Source organism: Ahaetulla prasina, chromosome 1 (assembly GCF_028640845.1).
Source record: "Ahaetulla prasina isolate Xishuangbanna chromosome 1, ASM2864084v1, whole genome shotgun sequence".
NCBI classification, from domain to species: Eukaryota; Metazoa; Chordata; class Lepidosauria; order Squamata; family Colubridae; genus Ahaetulla; species Ahaetulla prasina.
In genome coordinates, this window is record NC_080539.1 from 247,769,178 (window position 1) to 247,795,901 (window position 26,724).

The window sequence follows — 26,724 nt, forward strand, 5'->3', positions numbered from 1 at the left end:
AACCTTGGATACACACGTAGGCAGAGTGTCCTCTTACAGCATTCTTAGTTCACAGCTAATACAGAATCCTTGCCCAGGAACTTCTGAGATTAGATAACACAGAACAGTTAGGGATTTCGCCGATCTAATCCTCTTTTTCAGCTTGAGTAGTACTGTTCACATAGAAGCACACTTTTGGGAAACCTTGACTCTCTCTTTAGGTCTGCCATCAACTCAATGTAAGAATTCTAGCCTCCTTTTCCTGGGGCCTGCATTCCCTTTATAAAAAACACCACAGGAATAAGAACATAAAGGCTCTGTGGAAGTAAAACTGCTGTACCTATTGTTATATTGAAAACCAACCTATCATTTACAGAGCTGGTATCAAGAAAGAACAAACGACTTGCTTAAGAATTTCCTACTACAGGTAGTCCTCGATTTACGACCGATTGTTTAATGATCTTTTGGAGTTACAATAGACTTGGAAAGGGGGCTTTAGGGCCCGTAAAACAATTCCAGCCATTGTAAAATGTTGCTCCCCTGTGGTTACATGACCACATTTTAGCTGCTTGGAAGCCGGCTCACCTTTACAACTGGTTGCAGTGTCTTGCAAACCCATGGCCACAATTTGCAATGGTTTTTGCTAGTGTTCGGCAAAAAAACCTCTCCCATTTGGGAGAATGGGTCCAAACTCACAACCGCATGATTCACTTAATGACTCTCATAAAAATGTCTATACAATTGGGTCCGGTCACATGGGACTAAAACCATGATGTCTTAGGACCAACATTCCGGTCCCCATTGCAGTCATAAGCAGAGGACTACCTGTAAGCACTAAACAAATATGTGCTGTTGGGGATTGTGTCTGTATAAAAGGAATAATAAGAGGGCAGCATTTTGCTCTTGGCCACCAGACTGAGAAGTAACAACTGGAGGTTTTCATGTGATAGAATATCAAGATCCAGATTCTGTATCCGGTAGGAATGTTTTTTGCACTTCTTGTAATAAATAGGTTCAACAGCAGTGACAACAAAATCAGTGTTGCCTGACTGAGGCGATGGGGGCGGAGTGGAAGAGGGAAGGCCTTTCAGGTTTGTGACCTATTGGGGATAATCATCTTCTCATACGGTAAATGGATACCATTGGCATCAGATCTAAGGAGCAGGTCTCTAAGAAATATTGAACTAATATTGTTAATATTGTGCAGATAAGATGAAGAATGTTTGCTACGTGACCCTGCATGACTGTGCCACGGAAAGGCATCCTGGGACCATGTGATAGAGATTTCATTGTATGTATAATAGCGTTAGGTAACATGCAGGTCAACTTTAGAGCAGTATTAATCCAATAAGAGAGAATGTTTAGACAGTGTCATTGTTTTCACATTTTAGCTTGCTGTCCCAGGAAATACTACATTTAGGAGTTGTTTTTGCTTCTGGGAGCGTTTTATTTTATGAAGAAAATTTATGAGTTTTGTCGTCTTTTGCTCTCGAGACCATGTAGGTGCCAGTTTATTGAATTTTACATCGCACAGAATGCATGTAATATATAAGATGGAAGGGAAGCCAAATACATATTTGACATTCAGCCACAACTATTCCTGAATATCTATAGAATCCTGCGGATAAGCAATAGCCTCTCTTTAAGCACTAGTGGACTTATTTGTAAATGAATTAAAGAACGACTGCAGAAATCCAGTTCTGTATATATCAATTCGTTCCGAACTGTCTTCTGCTAATAAGGTTCAGTCACCTCTCCTAGTTGGTGACTTAGCTACATAAAAATATGTATTCCCAATTTTCATCACATAAGGAATCTGTCACAATACATCAGTGATGGCTAACATTTTTCTCGTTGTGTGCCGGCACCCATAATGCAATGCACCCCACCTGCATCGTGTGCATACGCACACATGAACCCCCCCATGCTCCCCATGCCCCCACTGCGCATGCACGTGCAACCCCTCCACACCCCGTTTTGGACCTAGTAGGCCTCTCTGCTGCTACAAGTGTTATGTCAGCCTTGTATTCAGCTTTATTCCTCTTTAGCATTCATCTCCATTGTTTTGTGATGCATTTCCTGCCTCTCTAGGATTTACCTCTATTTGCTCCTGTGAGGCACTTCCTGTTGTATATATGTATTTATATTCTCAATGGCTTGTATAGCGTTTTAACTGCATTTTGATTAAAACTACTTGAAACACCTGCAGCTTCCTGGGACCAAAAACTTGCCCTCTGCGCATGCTCGCATGACCCCTGTGGATGCGTGTGACCCCCGCTCCATGCATGCATGTGTGTCTCCCACATGCACCTTGCCCATCTCGAAAATCAGCTGGCTGGCGGCAGGTATGCATGGGCTGTGGAGCTGAGCTGGGCGATGTCTCTCATGCCTGCAGAGAGGACTCTGCGAGCCAGCTGTGGCACTGTTTTATTTTATTTTATTTTTTATTTATTTATTTATTTATTGAATTTCTAGACCGCCCTTCTCCCGAAGGACTCAGGGTGGTGTACAGCCAGGCTAAAAAACATACACAATATACAATTAAAAAAAACTAAATTAAGAAACTTATTACACAATTGGCCTAGAAATTAAAATATTTAAAATCTAAAAACCCCAATTTAAAACATAAATAGAATTTAAAATTTAAAAACGAAACAGTTTAAAAAGCTTAAGCTAGCCCCGTGCGAATAAACAAATGTGTTTTCAATTCGCTGCGAAAGGTCCGAAGGTCAGGTATTTGGCGTAAACCAGGGGGAAGTTCATTCCAAAGAGTAGGAGCCCCCACAGAGAAGGAACTTCCCCTGGGGGCCGCCAGCTGACATTGTTTGGCGGACGGCACCCTGAGAAGTCCCTCTCTGTGAGAGCGTACGGGACGGTGGGAGGCATGAGGTAACAGCAGGCGGTCCCGTAAGTACCCAGACCCAGTCCCTGAACCATGCCCGAAAGTGACTCCGAGAGTAAGGAGGTAGGGCCGTTAATGCTTACCTCAGAAGCACTGATTCCTTTGGCCCGGCTCCAGGAGCCAGAACCAGGCCGGTCGGAGGACGTAATGAGGCTGACATCCCCTGATTCCTCCCTTCCTCAGGCTACGCCTTCAGACACAGCTGATAATCATACTAATCAAGCCTGGATCAACCCGCGCTTCAGAAGATTAGAGAGACGGCGTCATCAAAGGGAAGGGTGGGGCAGGAGCCCCACCCCACAGGATATAAGGAGCTTTGGGACTGCTCTCAGTTCCACGGGAAGCAAATTAGCTGAACCGTGTCGAAGTGAGCTGAAGTCTTAATCTGTTTGAACTTTTTGGCAGGCAGTTGCGTCTTCTCGGCCAGGACTGATAGGAGACGTGAACCCACTGGCTGAAGGCCAGCTCATTACTCCAGAGTGAGGACGGAGACAGAACAGGCACACGTGCCATAGGTTCACCATCATGGCAATATATTCCAGATTAATAATAATAACATTTTAATAATCTCTTTTTCTTAATTATTGTAATTATTTTCCACAGTTTCCATATGCTCTGCATCAGGATTTAAAATGCTTGCTGTTGAATATCTGTCATTCTACACTTCCTAGTGGTACATCTCTTTCTTCCCAGCTATTTCAAGAATGGTCACCAGGAAAGAAGAGACAGGCCCCATTTATTTGTTTCTATTTTATAAACTGTCCGGTAGTTGAAATTCTCTAGGCGCTTTACAATAAAGCCCACTGAAAATAAAATTTGAATAAAAATATATAAATAAAATCCAATAATATTTGGATTTTAGAATGCAGTACTGCAGGCTATTTCTGCTGACTGCCAATTGCCAGCAGTTTGGCAGTTCAAATCTCACCAGGTTCAAGATTGTTGACTCAGCCTTCCATCCTCCCGAGGCCGGTAAAATGAGGACCCAGATTGTTGGGGGCAATATGCTGACTCTGTAAACCACTTAGAGAGGACTGTAAAAGCACTATGAAGCAGTATATAAGTCTAAGTGCTATTGCTATAAGATATAAAATAAAAACAATGTGTAAACAATGTAGTCCCACCAGGCCCAAGGTTGACTCAGCCTTCCATCCTTTATAAGGTAGGTAAAAATGAGGACCCAGATTGTTGGGGGGCAATAAGTTGACTTTGTATATAGTATACAAAATGGATGAAGACTATTGCCTGACATAGTGTAAGCCGCCCTGAGTCTTTGGAGAAGGGCGGGATATAAATGCAAATAAAATAAAAAAATAAAAATAAAAAATAAACTAGGCAGCAACATGATGATATTTGGTAAAATTAAAGTACAGTTTGAACAGTATGGCCCACTTAGCTGCTGCTTCCTTCAGCAAACTTAGCAGAAGTCACTTTGGTACATTGAGTAGAAAACTCCACTTGCTTGCCTCCCATAAGCATAATACATCGACACTCAATGTCCAGAATTATTCCTGGTTCCCTCTGAATTTCTTAGAAAGCTCCCATAGGAATGCAGGAACATTGGGGGAGCCACAAATTGTACTGGCGCAATTGAGGCTAATTCTGCCCCAGCTGTTGTATTAATTGTGTCGTGCCATTCTGCAAGTTGATCATCTGTGCCTCTATCTGCTGCTGCTATTGCAACAACGCTGCTGCTGGATGCTTGGCAGATTGCAGAGCTCCCTGGGGATCAAAGACCATTCCTAAAATTCCTCTCTTTGGGAAAAGGAGACTTGCAAGATCGCCAGCCTTATGAGGTGCACCAGAGAGGAAACCCAACCAAATGAGCTAATTCTACTTTATTGTAAAGCTACATTAAAGAACCTTGCAAGTCTGAAAGTACTTCTCTCTCCTTCCTCCCCATCCCCCTTACAGCGCCCAAACTAGGGAGGAACTCTTTTTGCCCCCTCCCTTCCTGCTTTGAGCTCAGCTACCTGTCAGGTTCTAAGTAATGCACCCATTACAAATTAAACTCCAACACATTTCATTTCCTCAAAGAACTAATTTATCATCTTGGCACTACTGGTGGAAAGCCAGTACTGAAGGTTCCTGCACTTTCCACCCCAATATAAGTATAGTTTCTTAATTTTCCAAAACAAACTGTCACATTGTCCAACCAAGATGGGAGCTGGTTGCTTGGTGACTTCTCTCCTCTTCCTCCTCCTCCTCCGGTCAGCCAACCATTGGAATGTACGTGACTCATGGGCTAACTATGTTGATTCTGCTGAAGACTCTATCCTCCTCAGCTCTCCCCCTCCCCTTCAGCTCCAAACTCTGTCAAACTGAATTCATGTCAGAATACCCAAGGATACAAACAATCTCATACCCCAATCAGATTCAGGCTTGAAACTGCCTTTTATCTGACCATTCCCTTGCCTAAGTCTTTTTGCCCTGTCCCCCAAGATCATCCCTACATACCATTACGCTCTTGTCAGTTCAGCAGGGAGACTAATGGACAACATGGCAGGCAGTACACCAACAGATTCCCCAATCTGTCCTTAGTACTCCTGCAAATTCAATCTTGATACTCGAGTGGACAGGGAACCTGGAGAAGAAAATGGAATCCCAATGGACCACAGCAACGCACCTTCTCCAACTTCATGTGTGCTGGTGATGAACAGGGTACTCAAGTGGGCACAACTGGGAGAGGCCAACTCTTTCAGTTCATTCATCCAAGTCTCTGTTATATATATATATCAATCCAACCTTTTCCTCTACAACTAGATCCTAAATTATGTAAGTTTTATTTTGGATTTTTAGATTGTTTGGAGTTCCTTAAAACCAGCTAAAATTTTAGAGTAAGGTTATATATAGTAAAATATTCCAAATGAAACTAATGGTTGAGGTAACACATAATGCTAAGATAGGAATTTTAATTGTGGATTGTGAAATCCTTGGTGCTCTCTGAGCTTGGTGCCTTGCAAGCAACCAAAGGCTCCACAGTTCAACCCTGAGCTTCATATATTCTCTTTTATTAGTAAGTATGGATTGTTGAGAGATTCATTGCACCTCACTCATCAATGTAGTGATGAGCCATAATAGCAGAATTCATATATCCTCTTAAGTCTGGAATGCATAAACTTGTTTTAATTGGAGGCATAACATATCAAGGGCTGATTACAAAAGTTTCATTTAACTACCCCGTTTCTCCTAAAATAAGACATCCCCTGATAATAAGCCCAATTGGGCTTTTAAGCGCATAAGCCCCACCCATAATAAGCCCTCCCTGAAAATATTTAAATGCATGCGCAGCCGGTCCCCGCCATTTCCTCTGGTTAGGGTTAGGAAGACAGAGCTGGAAATCAGGTAAGATGGCAAGAGAAGCCCCGTCTTGTTCCATGTGCCCCAAAATAATAAGACATTCCCAAAAATAAGGCCAAGAACTTATTTTGGGGTTCAAAAAAATATGAAACAGTCTTATTTTCGGGGAAACATGGTACCAATAAACTTCATTTGAGAACCAGTTTGGTATAGTGATCTTCCTCATTTATCAGCAGGAAGACTCAAATCCAGGAAGCCCCCCCCCCCCGGCACTGGCACAACAACTGCCTAACAACTTTAACGCTTCCCAATGGAAAGCCAACTGGGTGGCTGAACACCCAGTCATAGGATGACATATAAACAATCCCACAAAAAAGGTGCCAGGCTTTGAACGACCACATCAGCCATGGACAATCCTGAACAGGATTCACACCTCACATGCCGTCTCCCAGGACACTATAAATAGTATCCTCTCCTCAGTGGGACTGCTGTAGATCACACTGTGACTGCTGTACACTGAGGGCAGATACTGGTCAAGGATCTGATTTTTTAAAAATATAAATGATGCTGTGTTCTAGTAATTAAATGGCCTAGACCAGTGATGGCTAACACCTTTTTGCTGTTGCATGCCAAAAGTGGGGGGAGCGCGGGGGGGGCGCACACGCGCATGCTCACACCCATAATTCAATGTGCCCCACCCCCTGTGCTGCACGCGTAGCCCCCCCCAATGCTCCTTTCACTTTTGGCACATGATGGCACAGTGGGCCCAGTAGGCCAGTTTTTCGCTCTCCCCAGGTGCTAGAAGCTTTCTTGGAGCCTGGGGAGGGTGAAAATGGCCTTCCCCACCCACCCGGATGCCCTCTGGAGGCTGGAAATGGCCTGTTTCCAGACTTCTGGTGGGCCCAGAAGGCCCAAAAATCAGCTGGCCGGCATGCGCATGTGCATCGGAGCTAAGTTAGGACAACGCTCACGTGCCCACCAATATGGTGCCATAGGTTCGCCATCACGGGCCTAGACATTAGTATTTGAACACATATCTTTTTAACATTTATATTGTACTGTGTTTTACTAATCCAGATGAAATGTTAATATATATATTGCTAATCCATATATGATATGCCATACACTAAATAAATAGTGGTTAAGACATCAGGCTAAAACCCCGGAGACCTTGAATTGTAGTCCAGGCTTAGGCACAAAACCAGTTTGGTGACCTTGGGCCAGTCACTTTGTTTCAGCCCTAGGAAGGAAGCAATGGCAAATCACTTTTGAAGAACCTTGCCAAGAAAACGGTAGGGACTAGTCCAGGCAGTCTCCAAGAATTGGGCCGATTGAATAAGAAAAAAAAAAAAAACTCCCCATTTTTTAATCACAGTTAGGCCTGGCAACTTGGTTGTTAAGCAAAGTGATGGCTAACTGAAAACACGACTGTGCTTACGATCTTATTTTAGCTTTCTTTTGCTTTTCAGACCTGAAAAAGTCACAAATATGATTGCTTGCAGTTATCTTTTTCTCAATGTTGTAAATGCAAATTGTTGCTATATGAGGGCTATTTATACATCGTTTTTATTTAAACCAGATTCTCAAATTCTGTAGTTCCATATCGTAAGGTGATTGATACATTGTGTTAAGTCATTTTATGGCAATAATCCTTTCAGATTTCTTTCACATCTTTCTAATCTATCTGGAAACCCATTGCACTGTTATTAGTAATAGTAGTCTTCATAAACCTCAACTATGCTTAGGGTAAGAACATATTCTAAGGGATTCGAGGGACTCAGATGTATCAAACAAATCTGTTTAGTCATTGTCACAATGTCTCAAACTTATTTTTCTCGTTCTTTCAATTACTTTTCAGACAATGTTCTGTTGGCGCTAGGCTAAAACTACAGAATTAAAACAAGTCTGCAGTTCAGTTTTGTAAGCAACATACAGATAACGTTTATAGGTTTTGTCTTTAGTAACAAGTTCTTCTTGAAGAAAAAGAACTGGAGTGCATAAGCATTGGAAGGATTACAGAAGTTCAAGAAGAAATTTATTTGCATTGGATTTTCACATGATCAAGTGGCTTCTTGAACACAAAGTATTAAGCCCATATCATACACACTGCAGTTTAATGTGGCATGTGAATTAATCTCTCTGTCTCCGTCTCAGCTATTTCTCTGCATATAAATAAATAATCATGTTTGACACTTTATGACACTAACCACATATTTTTTTTATTCAAAGCTCTTAAATGGATCCTAGTGAGAGAACAAACCATGTTTTCAATTTTTCAAAATAAATTTGGGAGTTTGATAGTGTCTTTTCTGACTAACAAATTCTATTGAAAGCCATATACATGGATGAGCTAAGGCACACCTCATCAGATGCATGGAGTGATAAATTGATATAGAATTTTAAAAGAGGGTGTTCGTACTATTACATAGGAGTCAGATTGCAAATACATCAAATAGTAATTGCAATGTGTTAAAGTTTTATAGTTTAATAAAACTTGTTAGTTGGAAAAGGTGCTACCAAACTTCAGCTGCCATAGATTAATACAGCCCTTCTATGATGTATGTTGTTACCCTTTTGTCCAACATTATATAAATTTGAGGTATTCTTTTTAGTTCAGGGCTGCCAAACTCATGGCCCGGATGTGTCATGTGTTGGCCACACCCAAGCCCGGTTTAGTGAAGGGGAAAAAAGTCACGATACATCAGGTGACAGCGTCATGATGACACGAGTTTGACACCCTTGTTTTAGTGCCTGATACTTGAGTTTGTGATTCTGATCATGGAATTTAACATTCTAGTGATTCCTATATGAATAGATCCAATTAGTTTACCTATCAAATCCAGAAAAAATTAACAAATATTAATTTTTAAAAATAGTCAATTTTTCATGGTATTTTTAGCCAATCTGTAGAAAGGGCTGGGAAAGATAGGAAGATTTCTTTTAAATAAATCACTAAATTAATCACTGGACAGACATCTCATGTTCTGAGAGATATGTTAACATTGTGTATCACATTGTGCATTGATATCCCCTTAGACTGAGCTAGCTCTCATCTATTATTTGGCAGCTGTCTTGCTAGTCTAATTGGCTATAGTTGGGGAGAACTGTATTAGATAGTAAAAGTCAAGGAGCACCTTTTTTAGCAAATTTTATTAACCTAACTAAAGGGGTGATTAATGACACACAGAATCCCAAATTTAGGATTCTTAGCAAATTCCTAATTCCATTCTAATTAAACAAATTATCAAACCATTGACTTTATCTTGGATAAAGTGTAAATTACAAATTTACAAGCACATGCCATGTTTAAAAAATGTCTTTTTATTTTTATTTAACAACTTTAACAAAGGAAGTATTTGCTTCCCATTGAACATTTCAAAAACAGCAACCAGAACAAGGAAAAACTTTATAAACAAGGATGCTTATATGAATTATCATAAAGTACATGTTTTTTATTCTTTGGGAGATAATCTTTCTCAAAAAACACAAACAATGGAAAAAGAATGAGACAAAACACTGTATATGCAAAATGAACAAACAGAAACATGTTGTTATACATTTCAGAAATAACATGTAGTTTATGCCTGAATAACAGTGAAGATGACAATCAAATATTAACATAGGAGAGGAAACAGAATAAGTGTCCATATAGTCAGTTTGCTTAACATCTGCATCTTACTATTCTAAGGCCGTGATCTTGTGTATGTTTGCTGGAAATGAGTTGAATGAAAACAACCAGCATTCAGGTAAGCATAATTAGGATTTAGCTGACATTTTTCTCTATCCTGTTTACTAAAGATCGACTTACAACCTTATTTTAAATTGAATGGATCACTATCTGACTCAAGTACAGATTCCAAGCAACTTAACTGGATATCCCCCTTTGCCCTTCACTAAACCACAAACACATTTTCATGTTCTCAATTTAAAAAAAAACACTGGATATAGACTAAGAATATGCATATAAATGTATTAGGAATGGTTCACAGTTCTTTCCATTGTTTAAGAATCGGCTTACTTCAGAATACAGACTCTTTGTACTATATAATGATCATTTAGAAATATATTCCTAACATTTTTTCTTATGGAACCGATTACATTACATCTGAAATCTCACAATCTAACAAGAATAGAAAATGAAGTATTCTGATTTCATTCTAATGATAAACATATTTACACATGTTGAAATCAAGTGCTCCTTTTAAAATGAGCACTCATTGTACTAAATATGAATTATGGAGAGGTCCAGAAAGAATCAGCTCAGCCTGATAATAAGATACAGTAGCAATTGATTACCATGTTTGAGACTGCAGGACTATTAGACAATAAAGGTCATAATTCACAAATAGTGTAATATTGCAAACACAGACCACTAGATGGGGGATTTACAGAACAGTTTAGAAGGTTTTCAAGTCAGAAATATACTAAGTGTTCAGAAGGGGAAAAACATAGTTTGCAGCATGTGGTTCTTCTACATTACTGCTAGAGAGCTCAGTTAAAGCTTCTCTTTCATTGGCCACATTACTGAGGTAATCTTGAATGCAGTTCAGTGAGGCCTTTTCTATTTCTCCTCACCAGCACCTCCGATTGCTGTTTTGCTGAGTCCCCTGATTGACAAGTCGTAAACCACCTCTTCTATTTTCTTGACATCATACTTGAGGCCATCATAGCGTTTCCTCAGGGAATCATTTTTCAAATTGAGCAGGCGGAATCCTGAATCCAACTCATTGATGAAAACAGAGATGCGAAGCGGCCGAGAATAGTCCCCAGATGTCACACTGTTCACGGCTAACCTAGACTATTAAATAAAACACAGAATGAAGCCTGTTATGCCTCACTGGAGTTCCATTATAATACCTGTATGTTAATAGGATACAAATACAACCTGATTACTTTCAGAAAGCATGAACTTGAAATCCAGATGTTTTGAAAGTACCTAGGTTGGGAGATGTACCCTTAGATGAATCCCCAATCTCAAAAGCCTTTTATCTAAAAACTTTACTAATTAAAATCTTGCCCATCAGACAATAGGAAAGGCTAACAACAAACTTTAATCACTCAGCCAACAAGGAAATAAATAATGCCATTTAAATGTACCATCTTCACTTGCTGCCCTCCAAATAAGAGATTTTACACTTCCCAGAATTTTTTAGCCAACATTTGAGATTGCCTCATCCAACGAGAAAGAGGAAACCGAACTGTTTCCATGCATTAACTTGCTATTTCCTTCTATTCAATTAGATGAACAATATAGCTGTACAATATTCTACATACCAGCTCACTTGCAAGAGTCAATACTCCAGAAAGATAATCCTCAATGTCCAGATGAAAGCCTTTTTCTCTATCAGCTTCAACTGAAAAGGAATATACATTCAAAAATAATTAGGCAAACTATTTTGGCAATTAACAAACATGAGATTCCTAATGCCATGTCAAACCTTCCTCCAAGTCTTCTTATTAACTTACTTCCAAGAATTTCAGTAACAGCTTCCCGTGTTACCAAGGTTTCTGTTTCCAGATAGACGACAAATGCTGCTAAGAACACCAGTCGTTGGAGCACAAATCTCCAGTGTTCATGAAATCTGTATGGAAAAACACCTGATTGAAATGTAGGCATTTAATGTGCATTTTTAATGATACCAGGGTAATGCTTACAACATTTCAATCGTTATATAAGCAAACATCAATAGGGAAATATATGTGCATCTTGCTCTCTGTTGAAGATCAATATATATTATGATGTAAGAAGTTAAACTGTATAATAGTGATTAGCTTGAGAATACCAAATTATTCTTGTTAATCTATAACACCCTCCTCCAACAATTTCTCAAATAATTTTTCTTGCACAAGTCATTTATTATTTAACATACAACACACTCTTTGTGAAGTGGGGCCGTAGGAAGCAGATGGGCTTGTTGATCACGTACCTGGCTCCTTGCTGCGTGACAACAGCCCTGCCCGAGCTGTTAGAGGTGTTAGCTGGGATGGTGGTTGATACCCCTAGACTTATTGTCATGGGGGATTTCAACTTACCATCGACCGGCGTGACATCGACGACAGCTCGGGAGTTCATGGCTTCCATGACAGCCATGGACCTGACCCAATTAGTTAACGGCCCAATTCACATTGGGGGAGGCACACTGGACCTGATTTTTGTCTCTGGACTAGGAGAATTAGTTATTGAACCTTTGTCATGGTCGGATCATTCCCTCCTTCGCCTGGACTTTCGGACCGCTACTCAACACCGCAGGGAGACAGAACCGATGCGTTGGTTCCGTCCCAGGCGCCTGATGGACCCTGATAGGTTCCTGACGGAGCTTGGGCCGTTCCCTGAGGATCTGGCCCACGATTCGGCCGAAGAGCTAATCGCTGCCTGGGAACGGGCTGCGGCTGGAGCTTTGGACCGTGTCGTGCCTTTGCGGCCTCTGACCCGGCGTAACTCTCAACCAGCTCCTTGGTTTTCCGAGGAGCTGAGGGAGATGAAACGCCGGAGAAGACGCCTAGAGTGTGTTTGGAGATCCAGCCGTTCGGAAGGTGACCGGACACTAGTTAGGTCCTATAGTAGGACCTACCTAGTGGCATTGAGGGATGCGAAACGTTCTTACGTTTTCTCCCTCATTGCGTCGGCAGATAACTGCCTGGCCGCCCTGTTTCGGGTGACCCGCTCCCTCCTTCAACAGGAGGGGCGGAAGGACCCATTACAAGGGCGTGCCGAGGAGTTTAACGGTTATATATACGATAAAATCGTTCAGCTTCGGGATGGATTGGATCAAAATTGGATAGATCCAGGCGAGAGGTTCGAGATTCGTCTTGTTGAGACTGTTTGGGATAGTTTTGACCCTGTGACTCCCGAGGACATGGACAGGTTGCTGGGGAGGTTGAATGCCACATGTTTACTGGACCCATGCCCCTCCTGGTTGGTGCTGGCCACGCAGGAGGTGACACGAGGCTGGCTCTGGGGGATTACAAATGCTTCTTTGCGGGAGGGAGTCTTTCCTGCTGCCTTGAAAGAGGCGGTGGTGAGACCCCTCCTCAAGAAGCCTTCCCTGGACCCAGCTGTTTTAGGACATTATCGTCCAGTCTCCAACCTTCGCTTTACGGTGAAGGTTGTAGAGAGTGCGGTGGCACGTCAATTACCCCAGTACCTGGATGAAACTGTCTATCTAGACCCATTCCAGTCCGGCTTTCGACCCGGCTACAGTACGGAGACGGCTTTGGTCGCGTTGGTTGATGATCTCTGGAGGGCCAGGGACAGGAGTTGTTCCTCTGCCCTGGTCCTATTAGATCTCTCAGTGGCTTTCGATACCATCGACCATGGTATCCTGCTGCACCGGCTGGGGAGTTTGGGAGTGGGAGGCACCGTCTATTGGTGGTTCTCCTCCTATCTCTCTGACCGGACGCAGACGGTGTTGGCAGGGGGGCAGAGATTGACCCCGAGGCGCCTCATGTGTGGGGTGCCGCAGGGGTCGATTCTCTCGCCTCTCCTGTTCAACATCTATATGAAGCCGCTGGGTGAGATCATCAGTGGTTTTGGGGTGAGGTACCAACTGTACGCTGATGACACGCAGCTGTACTTTTCCACTCAGGCCACCCCAACGAAGCTGTCGAAGTACTGTCCCGGTGTCTAGAAACCGTACGGGTCTGGATGGGGAGGAACAGGCTCAAGCTTAATCCCTCCAAGACGGAGTGGCTGTGGATGCCGGCACCCCGGTACAGTCAGCTGCAGCTGCGGCTGCCCGTTGGGGGCGAGTCATTGGCCCCGATGGAAAGGGTGCGCAACTTGGGCGTTCTCCTGGACGGGCGATTGTCTTTCGAAGATCACTTGACGACCGTCGCCAGGAGAGCTTTTTACCTGGTTCGCCAGTTGCGCCCCTTCCTGGACCGGGATGCTCTATGCACGGTCACTCATGCTCTCGTCACTTCTCGCCTGGACTACTGCAATGCTCTCTACATGGGGCTCCCCTTGAAGAGTACCTGGAGGCTTCAGTTGGTCCAGAATGCAGCTGCGCGGGTGATAGAGGGAGCCACTCGTGGCTTCCATATAACACCTATCCTGCGCAGGCTGCACTGGCTGCCTGTGGTCTTCCGGGTGCACTTCAAGGTGCTGGTTACCACCTTTAAAGCGCTCCATGGCTTAGGACCGGGGTATTTACGGGATCGCCTTCTGCCACCATTTGCCTCCCACCGACCCGTACGCTCCCACAGAGAGGGTCTCCTCAGGGTGCTGTCTGCCAAACAATGTTGGCTGGCGGCCCCCAGGGGGAGGGCCTTCTCTGTGGAGGCTCCTTCCCTCTGGAACGAACTTCCCCCAGGACTTCGTCAACTGCCTGATCTCTGGACCTTTCGCCACGAGCTGAAGACGTATCTATTCTTCCGTGCTGGACTGGCATAAATTTTATTATTTGTATTTTAATTGGGGTTTTATGGTTTTATTTTAATTATGGGCCAAATTTAATAAGTTTTTTATCATTGCTTTTATTGTATTGTATCTATTTATTGTCGATTTTACTTGGCTGTGAACCGCCCTGAGTCCTTCGGGAGAAGGGCGGTATACAAATAATAATAATAATAATAATAATAATAATAATAATAATAATAATAATAATAATAATAATAATAATAATAATAATAATAATAATAATAATAATAATAATTATTATTATTATTATTAAGAATTAATACAGCAAATAATTGCTTAGAATAATTCCCTCTAACTATAATTCTATCTTTTACCAAATCAATTTTTTCCCCCTTTTGAAATCTATTCTGTTTCAAATGTGTACTGAGGGAAGGAAAGGGAGGAATTCATTAACCTGTAATATTGATCTGCAGGAAACTTTGTTTTCAGAGAAGCCAGATGTATTTTAACAGTATTAAAGTGTTCTCGAGCCTTCTGACATTTCTTTGGTACTGAAATTAAAAGAAAATAGCAAGTTAAAAAAAGGTATTGCAATTGTATTACTTCAAGCATAAACCTATGAGCTATGAAAAAAACAAAACAAATTCAGAATTAAAAGAAATTGGTCCAGATTAAAATTTTAGCCATTCTCAAATGAATGAAACAAATATGTGATGACGAATTTTGATCTGGCCCTTCTATGTCTTAAGCTGGGAAAATAAACCTTCTGCAACAGACAGCCTATTTTTTTCTCTCTTTCTGTCTCTTTTTAGTGGCTATGGACCATAGCAGGCAGATGCTGACACACTAATGTGGCTGAGCAGGATTTCTGAGGAAGGAGCTTTTAAGATGTATGCAAATTGGTATATTCATTCTAAATGAAGTTTTACACACCTTGAAAAGATTTTCTGCCAAAAACTATCAGGAAAAATCATACTTTTGTTTCTCAGGAACTGGCCACTGAAATTCAGCGGCACAATTCAGGATGCTACAAGAGGGTATTGGGAACCAAATATAGCCTTCATTGGTCTACGTTAGCCTACTTGTCCTAAATTTTCAAGGTTTAAGAAACATTTTGCTACCACGCCATTCAAATGATGTATCAAGTATTCAACTCTCTGCTAAAAAAAAGGTAATTATTGACTGGCTAAATACTGAAGCTGGATTACTTTCGATAGGTCCTCATATTTCTGATAATTTTGAGTAAAAAAATATATTTTCCACCTTACCTGGTAGCAACTGCTTTTGTAGGATCAATACATTTTCCATTCCTTCTGAACAGTGTGATATATTGAATACAACAAACAAAGCTGGACTTACTGTCTTGAAATCCAGAACCTTGGTGGACTCCTTGAAGCACAGTCAAAATTTCCCGAGCAGTTTGCTCCAGAGTTTGAACAACTCTCCTAATCTCCTGTATTTGATAAAAAATTCTCTGAGCATGATTGTTAAAAACAAAAACATTTTCAAACAAGACTAATGTGATTTTGTCTTTTTTTCTACTGTTATGGCCTAACCTGGTTTACCATGACCAATCCAATCACTTTGAAGATACAACACAAACTCTTGGATTTGGGATTTCCAGATGAGTACATACATAAATAACATTTTGGCTTATACATATAATGTTGTAAAAGACTTCAGCTGACAGAAAACTGAAGTATCCATCTGCATATCCATATGGGAATTTAGACAACTAAGTCTCCCCCCACGCAATTCTGTGTGCCTTGAAAATCTATTTTGAAATGATCTGATTTTCTTATTCGAACAGGAAAAAACGTTTTACATATTTTAAAGGCCTAATACATTTTGAGGATCCAATTCCCTTCAATACACTACAGGTAGTCCTTGCTTAGTGACCAGCAACTCCATCCTAAGTGTTGCAAACCACTAAGCAGAAAATTACATGACTGCAATGGGATTATAACCCATTTCCCATTTGGTTGTTACGCAAAATATCACGTTACTGTGGCTTACAATTTTACTTCTGTCTTCTCTATTTAACTCTGCTTGTTACAAGCTACTTGGGACATAACACAAATAACAATCATGTGACACTGTGATGGTCCTAAATGCATACTGGTTGCAAAATGCCTGAATGGCAATTATGTGACTGCAGGATGCTGTGACAGTCATAAATGTGTGGATTAGTCGCAAAACTGTTTTTACAGATGTAACTTTAAAAAGTTGCTAAATGAAGCAGTAAGTGAGGACTACCTGTAATATGATATAACCTATTTGACTTTGTATCTGTTATATCAACCAACACTACTTTCTATCTTCATTGTTGGGGTTCTTTATTTTTGCTATTTGCTAAGTTTAAGATGTACATTGTCTGCCAGAAAACATAAGATTGGGGATTCATGGGCTTTGTGATTTTTTTTTAACCTAGAGAAAACACATTTTATGAAAAAGTCTGTGGGAAAAAGTCTTCAAACTGTGTTTTAACTTCCTTGCTTCTTTTTATAAAATTTTGCCTATTGAATACTACTGGAGTATAGAAATGTGGTACATTCACTTGTGATATAAGACCACTTAAAAAATCCACGTGGGTATAACATATATTATCATAGAAATAATGGGGCTGCAGTTACTTGAGTCAAATGTTGTTCTGTGCAGATTAGCTTCAACATATTAGGTGCGATTTCCTGTTTAACCGCAAGCTAGAGTAATTGGAATCTCTTAACAGCATTTGTATTATATTACAAATACAAATATTATAATATGGAGCTGACAGGAAAAAGCAAAGCCGTAAATACTAGAATGATTTGAGCTAATGAAACTGGGAGCCCTGAAAAGGGATCAGAAACATTTATAATTCATTATCTGCAAATGATTAAAATTTGCAAGTAGATTGACCTGAAGATGAATTATATCAGTTACATCATTTTCTTTGAAAAAAAAAACCTCCTAAAATGAGAAGGCAACCCAAGGCAAACAAGACCCTTATTGTTAACAGTTATGCTGAATGACAGGTGCAGAATACATCAAATTTTCCTCTTCATCAATACATAATTAAATCATCTGCTTCTCCTCTGTTTTTCCCTTCCTTTAACAAGTAGTTTTTGATTCATGACAGGTAACAAAGACCCTTCAAAGTTACAAGGGACCTCCCCAGAGCTACTTATAATCCATTTTTGAAGTTATGACAACTGTACTTTTCCAGGTCATGTGATTGTATTTTGGATGCTTGGCAACCAGCTCACCTTTATGGCCGTTTGCAGTATCCTGAGGTCATGTGACTGATTTTTTTTTTGCTGGTTTCTGGCAAAAAAAAAAAGCCCATTTGGGAAATAGATTCACTTAAGGATTGCTGCAAAAATGTCATAAAAGCAGGCCTTGTCACATGACGCCTCAATGCACAATCACCACAACTTACAACTGGGCTCAATTATGGTTGTAAGTCAAGGTAATGTAATGTACATTATGGTCATAAGTTAAGGCTGTAATATAAATACAGCTATATTTTAGACCAGTGTTTAACAGTGTAACTGTTTTTTTGCTCTCAGGACCCCTTCTGACTTCTAAAAATTATGGAGGATCCTATATTTATTATACTAAAAATTAAAATGGATGCATTTGCAGAATATTTTGTTTGTTGCGTCATGTAAAAAAAGAACAATATTAAACCTAGTTAACATAAATATTTTCATGAAAAATCGTAATTTTTTTTGGCTTTGCTTCAGAATGAAATTATTTTAAATTTTTGCGAATTAACTTCAATATCTGGCAAATCGTTTTGGTTTTATAGATTCCCGAGATGCACTAAGGCCCTCGGACCACAGTTTAGGAAAATACTGGTTTCGACCATGATTATTCACTAGGGAGCTAATTCATGCAAACCCATATAGGTATGGGGTTGGTAGTTGCGTATGCGTGTGCAGGAAGGGCAACAAAAGCTTTTCCCTTTTTCCTTTCAACCAGTGTTACTCATTACCCATCTTACACCCGCCCCCTCTCAGGACGGGTAAGAACTACAATCCCCAAAATTCCCAGCCACGGCCGGGAATCCTGGGAGTTAACAGTCCCGGTGCCGGGGAGGGGGCGCCTCAGGGCCCGTCCCCCCTGCTCTTACCTCGCGGATATCCTGGTCGGCGGTGAGCACCCCCTGCAAGGCGATAAACATCTCGCTGACGGACATGGCTCGAGCACCGGGACAAAGATTCGCGCCTCCTGGGACCGTGCGCAAAACCGACGGGCTGGCCACGCGCTCTCTGTCACGTTCAGCGCAGAAAAGGGTCCTTCTTGGCCGCCGTCGCGTGAGCCTGTCCGCCTGGCTGCCTCCTTAAAAGAGGCCGCGGCATGAAGAAGTAGGTTGTTTGTTGCTGCTGCTGCTGCCGTGAACCCTAAAGGGCTGGCCAGCTTTTCTCACTGATCGGTTGCTTTGCTGCCGTCCTCCTCTCCTAGGCAGAAATCTTCCCCGCTGAACGGGCAACGCGCAAGACACCCCCTCCGAGAAAGGAAAACCCCAGCCTGAACATTGTCGCTCGCTTCCACTCCTTAGTTCTTGGCTCCAACCAGAGAGAAAAGACCCCCCACTCCCCCAGCGGCAAGCCCGGAAAATGAATATGGCTGAGAAAGGCTCTCATCGAGCTTTGGGGCGTGATTTCCTGTGCGCTCGACCCAGCGGGGGACCTTTCTCGGTTTCGGCGCGATTTGCTCTCCTGTACTGGGTGGGGTGGGTGGGGGGGAGAAGAAGTCTGAGACGCTCCCACGCGTGGTTGGCATGGAAACGAACGCCGGGCTACCCAGAGGCTTCCTCAACAGGCAGACTGAGCGTCTGGTTTCGAGGTCGCCTTGAGCTGAGCGCGTCATTTGTGAGAAATGCGCAAAAGCGGGGTGAAATCCAACAGGTTCTGGAGAACCGGTAGCGGAAAGTTTGAGTGCTTTGGAGAACCGGAAAATACCACCTCTGGCTGGCCCCAGAGTGGGGTGGGAATGGAGATTTTGCAATATCCTTCCGCTGCCACGCCTACCAAGCCACGCCCACTGAACCTGTAGTAAAAAAATTGAGTGTCACCCCTGGGCGGATGATACGGTGGGTTTCAAGTCCTGCTCCCTCCAGTCCGTTGCAGCCGGAGTGGTGAGCTGGGTCACCATGTCGGATTAGCAAAAAAATCCACTGCAGATTGCCTTAGCTGCCGTCTCGCGATCGTCCAGTTTCCCCCCCCCCCCCAGCTTCAGTTATAGTTATTGAAAGGGGAATGGTGGTAGAACTACCGGGAAGCCCATCATCTGCCATTGAACTTTGCACTCGCCTTGGGTGAACCTCCAGATGAGGAAGTTTTACGGTATTATTCCCAGGTTCTGTGCTTTCCTCTCCCTGTTTTGGAACAAGCTGTGCATCCTCGACTTACGACCACAATTGAGCTCAAAATTTCTGTTGCTAAGTTGAAACTAAGTCTCAGTTAAGTGAGTTTTGCTCCATTTTTCTTGCCACCATTGTTAAGTGAATCACTGTAGTTAAATTAGTAACATGGTTGTTAAGTGAATTTGGCTTCCCCATTGACTTTGCTTGGCAGAAGTTTACAAAAGATGATCACGTGACACTGCAACTACCATAAATATGAGTCAGTTGCCAAGCATCCAAATTTTGATCATATGACCATGGGGATGTTGCACTGGTCATAACTGAAAAATGGTCATAAATCACTTTTTCAGTGCTGTTGTAACTGAACAGTCACTAAATGAATTGTTGTAAGTCAAGGACTACCTGTACTTTGTAACACAGCTGAGACTTAAGGGGGTCTTGAGTCAGTTTTAGTAACATTATCCATTAAAAATTAGTCACTAAGGAGAGTCTTTTACCCGAGTTCTGATTCTTGGTGAAGATTAAGAATGAATAAAGGTTGGAAAGAAAATAGACTTTAATCTTTGAGAGTTTGTTTCGCAATTTCCATAATCTATTGACTTTCGGCTAGATCTGATTAGAGTTGAAGTTCAAAGCTACCATTATCAATCTTTGCTTTTGCTCATATATAAAATTCCATTACAGGACTAAGATTTCAAGATAAAGAATAAGAGCTTTATAACAATTATAGGCACTACTAATACAAAATTACAAAATTAATACTATGATCCAAGTGTAAAATTGTACATACTTTTGATATTAAAATTGTGATATGGCAATGTAATGTAAATGAATAAACAAGATAGCCTAAAATAAACACCTAAGATAAAACACAAAAATTTAAAAAATAGTCTGCAAAACAAATAATCTAATTTTCAGAGTATTAGGTTTAATAAACTATAAATTTATATTACAAATATTATGCTGCAGATTTGGTTTATTTAGGTTGATCCAAGATCAAAGGTGTAAAAGACTCTCCAAATGTCTAGAAAGCACTGAATTGCCTTTCATTGCTTTTTGAGAAATGTAGATATTCAGATTTCAACATCCTGTTGACACTTAGAATTTGGTGGACTTTACACAATACTAAAAAATGGACTTATATAATAGCCTTATTTCATAATAGAGTCTAGCTATAAATCCAGGATGGATTTTACCATAGTTTTCGTCACTGAGGAAAATGATGGAGTTCCTCTTAATTTTATACCTTGAATAAATATTAATGACATTGTTCTTTTTCTATTAAAAGATATGTTGGAAATCAGAACTGCTTCCCAGCTTTTTGAGTTTGTTTAATTTTAAAACCCTCCCTCATATTATGAAAATGTTAATAACATTATTATTGTATGCAGTTAAAGCATGACATATCTCTATTGCATCCCTTCTTACCTGCCTTTTTTCTAGCTATAAGTTTTTCTCATATGGGAGTTTTTCTTTGCTTATTCTTTTCCAGCTCCACAATAATTCTGAAGTGTGGAGATTAGAAATAGATAATGTTCCAAATGTTCTCACACCACAGATTTATATAAGTGAACATGGGCAGTTTTACTTTCACTGTCTTTTTTTTAATGATAGTCATTTTTATCAAGCATGACTCCAGATTTCTCTTAATCATTGACAATTGCATCATGATTTGCCCACATTATCCCATTTGGCAATTCATTATTGTTTATTTTTAGGAGTCTTTTAATGGTAAATATCCCTATCTTTTGATACGGGGCACAGTTCAGACTTCCCAGTTTACGTGGCCAACAGGAAAATTCATCCCACCCATCCAGTTGAACATTTAGGAGTTCTTACTTCACAACCAACCGTGATGACAATGCATCCTTAAAGCCACCCACACTATTACAGTTTTGTAATGAGTAGCATTAGGGAATCTGTGTAAATGTTTTAGCGTTATCTGTAAATTATTAGATTCGCTTGCATGTGACATCCTATTTTGTTTTGATGTCTGTTGTGATCATTAACAGCATTTTAGCTTAGATGGGGCAATGTTTACCTAATCTTTTTATCTGATTTAGAGCTGCTACACTGTACTTATCAGATTTTATTTCATCTCACAAACACAGAATGCCAAATATATTTGCATAATCAGACATGAGAAATACAGTGATCTGTAGATTTGTACTATGGGAAAATTTTCAGTATTTTTTACCATCTGCAGGACTCCTGTTAAAGCCCCTTTTAAAAGCAATCACATCGATATGCCTGAGAAAGTATGAGTAAAAGGTATATGTTTAGGGGATATATAACTGATGTGAAGAAAAAACTGAAGGTGCAAATATAAATTAGTCTGAGAGCCAGTTTGTGTGTGTATGTGTTTGTGTCTATATATTCTCTGATTAGCTTTTAATAAAATTCAGTGGCCTGTATGTCAAATATTTTTTCTATGTACAGTTATAAAATGTACTAATCTAAACAAAGTGCAGATCTTTAGGAGGGAAAACTAGTTCCCATTCTTTAACATGATGATACACCAGGGGGCAGCAAATTTCATTTGCTTAACTAAGACTTCATTTTCCACCAATATTTCATTTATTTTATACCAGTATAGATTTGTTTTTCATTTGCAGCACATTTTGCACAAGCAATCTTTACCATCAAAATCTTTGCCTTTTTTCAGTATAACAACACATTCTATGATGTGAAATGTAGTTTATAATTGCAGTGTAGATTTTAAGAGTAGGAATACCAGTGGTCCTTTATGAAAACAGTTAATGATGAACAATGAACCCTATGGGATTTTGCCACGCTTCTGATAATGGCTTAATCTAAAGTTGAACAAGACGCTTGCTGGAGAAGAAAGAAAGTAAATACGTTTTCTGTCTATTGCTCTTTCCCTTTGCAAACCAGAGACTTTCGTCTATCATGCTGTTTCAGAGTGTTGTGCCTCTGGGGTGGTATTCTAAGGGGCTAAAGGGAAAAATGGAGAAAATTATTCATCACCTACCTGTTCTTTCTCTACTCCCTCTACATCCCTTTGGGTGTGAATGGAGCCTGTCAGCTCTAAAACATCATTTCTAAATCCAGCCTTTGAATAGCCACACATCTCATAAAGGTGACTTTGGGCAGCATACATAGATAAAATAATTCAATAAAATTCATAAAAACAATATGTAAAAACAATAACGTGCCTGGGATCAAAAAACACTTGTCCTTCAATTGCTGTCAATGCAACTTGACAGCAAGGCTTACTTAACCTCCTGGCCCAGATCCCTGTGGAACATCCAAGTTTTCAAAGCCCTGCAAAAGTCCAACAAGCTGATTATTGGGGCAATACTTGTCCACTGAACAGAAGCAACAACAGAGAAGGCATTTAATCTTACAGAAAACTGCTAATTTGAGTATTCCCCTTTCATCAGGACAGTAATTTAAGGTGGCCTTCCAGATACAGTACCACTAAACTCCATTTTCAATAGCCAAGCAAATAAAGATACTGATACTTGCAATTCAGCTATATGCACGCTCCAGGTCCCTTCTCTTAAACAGTGGCATCTGGGGTATTCTTGGAAGTGTGTCTTTTCAGGCCCTAATTTTTTTATCCTACTGGAGAATATTCTTCCCCCAAGCACTGAGATAGGATGAACACAGGGTGAAGTGAAATGAGCATGTGGGTTTCCAAAAGAAAAGAGTGTTGTGGTTCCAGATTTTTCTACTTTTTAGGAGGGTGAATTGTTTTATGATTGTATGTATTGTTTTATTAGTTATAAATGGCCCAGAATTGGTTTTAAAATAGGTGACTATACAACTGTTTTACATTGTATAAATAAATAAAAATAAGGGCCACACAGGCTCCCAAGCCCTGATCTATTCTCAAGTCATCTCTTTTTTTCACAGTGCCAAGATTCTGATACAGAACCGGATTGCTTAAGCATTGACTTTGGTTTTCTTGCTTCTTTGCTTAATCACTCTTCATTGTGTTTATCTAATGTAGAATATTAATCTTACTGGGCACATATTTGTCTGGAAGAACTGCATTCTTCTGTCCATTGTAAAACCAACAATAATTAATATATTATCATTGCTCAAGCCAGATTTTGAAATAAACTTCAAGGCTTGGAAAGAAATTGTTTTTTTTTGTTTTAGTCTTTAGTGCTGCCGAGTTTATAAATACATAGATCTTGTTGGCTAAGCGCATGAGTAAAAAGCCAGACACCTGATACTTAACCAAACATACTGTAGTTTCCATAGAAAATGGATGGGATGTAGTGTCATTATTTGTTCTTCTGTTTCTGACAGGGAGAGTGCATGTTGATGATTCTGCTCAGTGACCTAAAAGATGTACAAAGTCCTAACTGGCAAAAAATACATTCGTAAGACTTCATAGGAATTACTTCTTTCCCCTCAAAAAAGCATTTTTAGAATAGGCATAAGTAGCACAGTTGTTAAGACTGGGAGAAAATGAAGAAATATATTTAAAGCAAGGTCACTAATCTTATGAAGACTTTGGTGTTCTTAACAGATACAGTATATGGCACACAGAAATTGAGTAGATAATGGCTCCCCCCCATTATTATTACCGTTTGGATCTTCCAACTTTACTAGCATATTATGAACTTGTAAGAATACCTTATAGGCAGACACCCCATATGTAATATTTTCTTGGCATAGCAATGTAGGGCTATAATTTCACCAATTCAATTAGGTAAAAACCGAACAAGCCTGGGTAATCCTAGGTATGATATAATAAGGGACTTTCAAACTATTAAAAGTGGACATTTTTGAAAAACAGTGATGGAAAATCTCTTTGGGTGGAAGGGTTCAGTTAAGTAAGCACGTTGAAGGACACAGAACACCATATATATGTATATGTATATGTATATGTCTTTTTAACTTGGCTGTAAACCGCCCTGACTCTTCGGAGAAGGGCGGTATAGAAATGTAAATAATAAATAAATAAATAAATAAATAAATAAATAAATAAATATGACAGATACATCCCAAATAAGCAGGAAAATCACTATAAAGAGCTTCCCAAGGCAACGGGTTCATAAGTTATGTCATGCTCTAAGTAGAGTGCTTGGTCTTGACTTTAGCATGGTTTATGAACCTTCTCAATTATGTCTTATTTAGTTAATTATGGTTAAATACCCAAAACTGATAATAAAGTGTAAATTCAGCCACACTCTCATCACATTCCTATTCATTTGCAGAACTTCAGAATAATTTGTAAAGGAATTGCTTGAAGCTATTTCTGATGCAACAAGAAGATGGCTTTTTTTTTTTGAGGGAAGAATCAGATTGGTGAGAGAAGCATTATTCCTTACCTTCCCATCCATTCCTCCCCTCCCATAAATACACGGAGTTGTAAAATAGCTTCTACTTACTATTTAAAGACTTGCCTGAAGCCGGGGAGAGTTTTTAAATCTAGTTAGCTGCTGACAGGAGATAATAGCTGGGTTCATTGTTGTTAATCACATTGTTGAATGAACTGTACTTGTCTAGATTCTACATTTATGCAATCCAATAAACTAGTGTTTTCCAACCTTAGCCATTTTAAGATGTGTGGATTTCAACTCTTAGGATAACTCAACCACACCATTTTAAAATGGCTAAGATTGGAAAACACTGCACTGAAACGTAAGTATAAAAAACAGAAGGGTTATGTTCATCCAACAAGCTAAGCCAATTGTGACTTGTTTTGTATGAATAGTCAATAAGACTTTTTGCCTTTTGATATAGGTAGTTGGGTCCTGAATGTGGGGGATGGGATGCAGTTCTGAGACAATATTGAGAAGTCTACTGAAAAAGATGGAACTTGAACAAGAAGCCAGTGAGCTAGATGGGAATTCATGCCTGACTGTATTTTTATGAGGCAAGAATATTATTATTCTCTATTTGACAAAATATTCAGGCAATTCTGATTTGTTTTATGCACAGTTGTTATTATCAGGCCAGTTTGATTCCGTTTCTCTGAACAATGGAAGTTCTGTTCCCCTGTCTGGGAAAGCAGACAACTTTGATCATATCAGTGACTTAGTCACAAATTGTTTTACTTTGTTTCATCTACTGTTGGATTCTAGTGAAATGACTGTAATAATGATATGTAGGTATGAGCGAGATGCAAAATTCCAGCAATCTTGACAGATCATAGAAGGAAAGGGGTTACTTAAACGTAAGCAAATAAATTATGTGGGTGTCTGAGCTACAAAAATCTTCAAAGACACAGATTAATTATATCTATATATTTTGCCACATCTCATAATTCACACTGGTTATATTTTTCAGCCATATTAAAAGTAGCCCTTGACTTTCAACCACAATACAGTTCTGCCCCATATTATGACCTTTCTTGCCATCATTGTTAAGTGAATCACCACAGTTGTTAAATTAGTAACATAGTTGTTAAGTGATTCTGGCTTCTCCATTGACTTTGCTTGTCAAAAAGTTGCAAAAAGTAATCACACGATCCCAGACACTGCAACCATCATAAATATGAGTCGACTGCCAAGAGTCCAAATTATGATCATGTGACTATGGGGTGGTCATGAGACGGTCATGAGAAAAATAGTCATAAGTCACTTTTGTCAATGACATTTCTTTGAACAGTCACTTAAACAAATGGTTGTAAGTCGAGGACTACCTGTATTATACCAGTAATAAAAACTCAGGATGAAATGAAGTCCTTGAAAAAGTGTACTTGGACCAAACTGTGTCCAAATGTTGTATTTGGAACAAGTTATACACTAAGGACACTACAAACGAAGCTATATCATCTTTTAATTTTTGGAGAAGATAAAACTATACAGCTCCACTACTGTAAGTGCAGAAGGGAAAACTATGCATCTTCTT

The 26,724-nt window shown here is 40.1% G+C and overlaps 1 protein-coding gene across 1 annotated transcript; it reads right to left on the reverse strand.

Annotated features, from left to right (window-relative positions):
- Nucleotides 1-9,481: 9,481 nt before the first annotated feature.
- On the reverse strand, nucleotides 9,482-19,175 carry TSN (translin). The gene is made up of 6 exons (XM_058195434.1): nucleotides 18,655-19,175; nucleotides 15,900-15,993; nucleotides 14,995-15,091; nucleotides 11,648-11,763; nucleotides 11,456-11,535; nucleotides 9,482-10,979 (listed from the first exon to the last, which is right to left on the reverse strand). The coding sequence occupies exons 1-6, from the start codon at nucleotides 18,718-18,720 to the stop codon at nucleotides 10,743-10,745; spliced, it is 690 nt and encodes a 229-aa protein (XP_058051417.1). The 5' UTR covers nucleotides 18,721-19,175; the 3' UTR covers nucleotides 9,482-10,742.
- Between the last annotated feature and the right edge of the window lie 7,549 nt (nucleotides 19,176-26,724).

What these genes read in the sequence shown, in the direction of transcription:
- TSN (XM_058195434.1), bottom strand. Translation starts at nt 18,720, where the DNA reads ATGTCCGTCAGCGAGATGTTTATCGCCTTGCAGGGGGTGCTCACCGCC. An exon ending in CCGACCAGGATATCCGCGAG is followed by an intron (nt 15,994 to 18,654) that starts GTAAGAGCAGGG and finishes TATCAAATACAG; the next exon opens with GAGATTAGGAGAGTTGTTCA. An exon ending in CCTGCAGATCAATATTACAG is followed by an intron (nt 11,764 to 14,994) that starts GTTAATGAATTC and finishes TTTTCCATACAG; the next exon opens with ATTTCATGAACACTGGAGAT.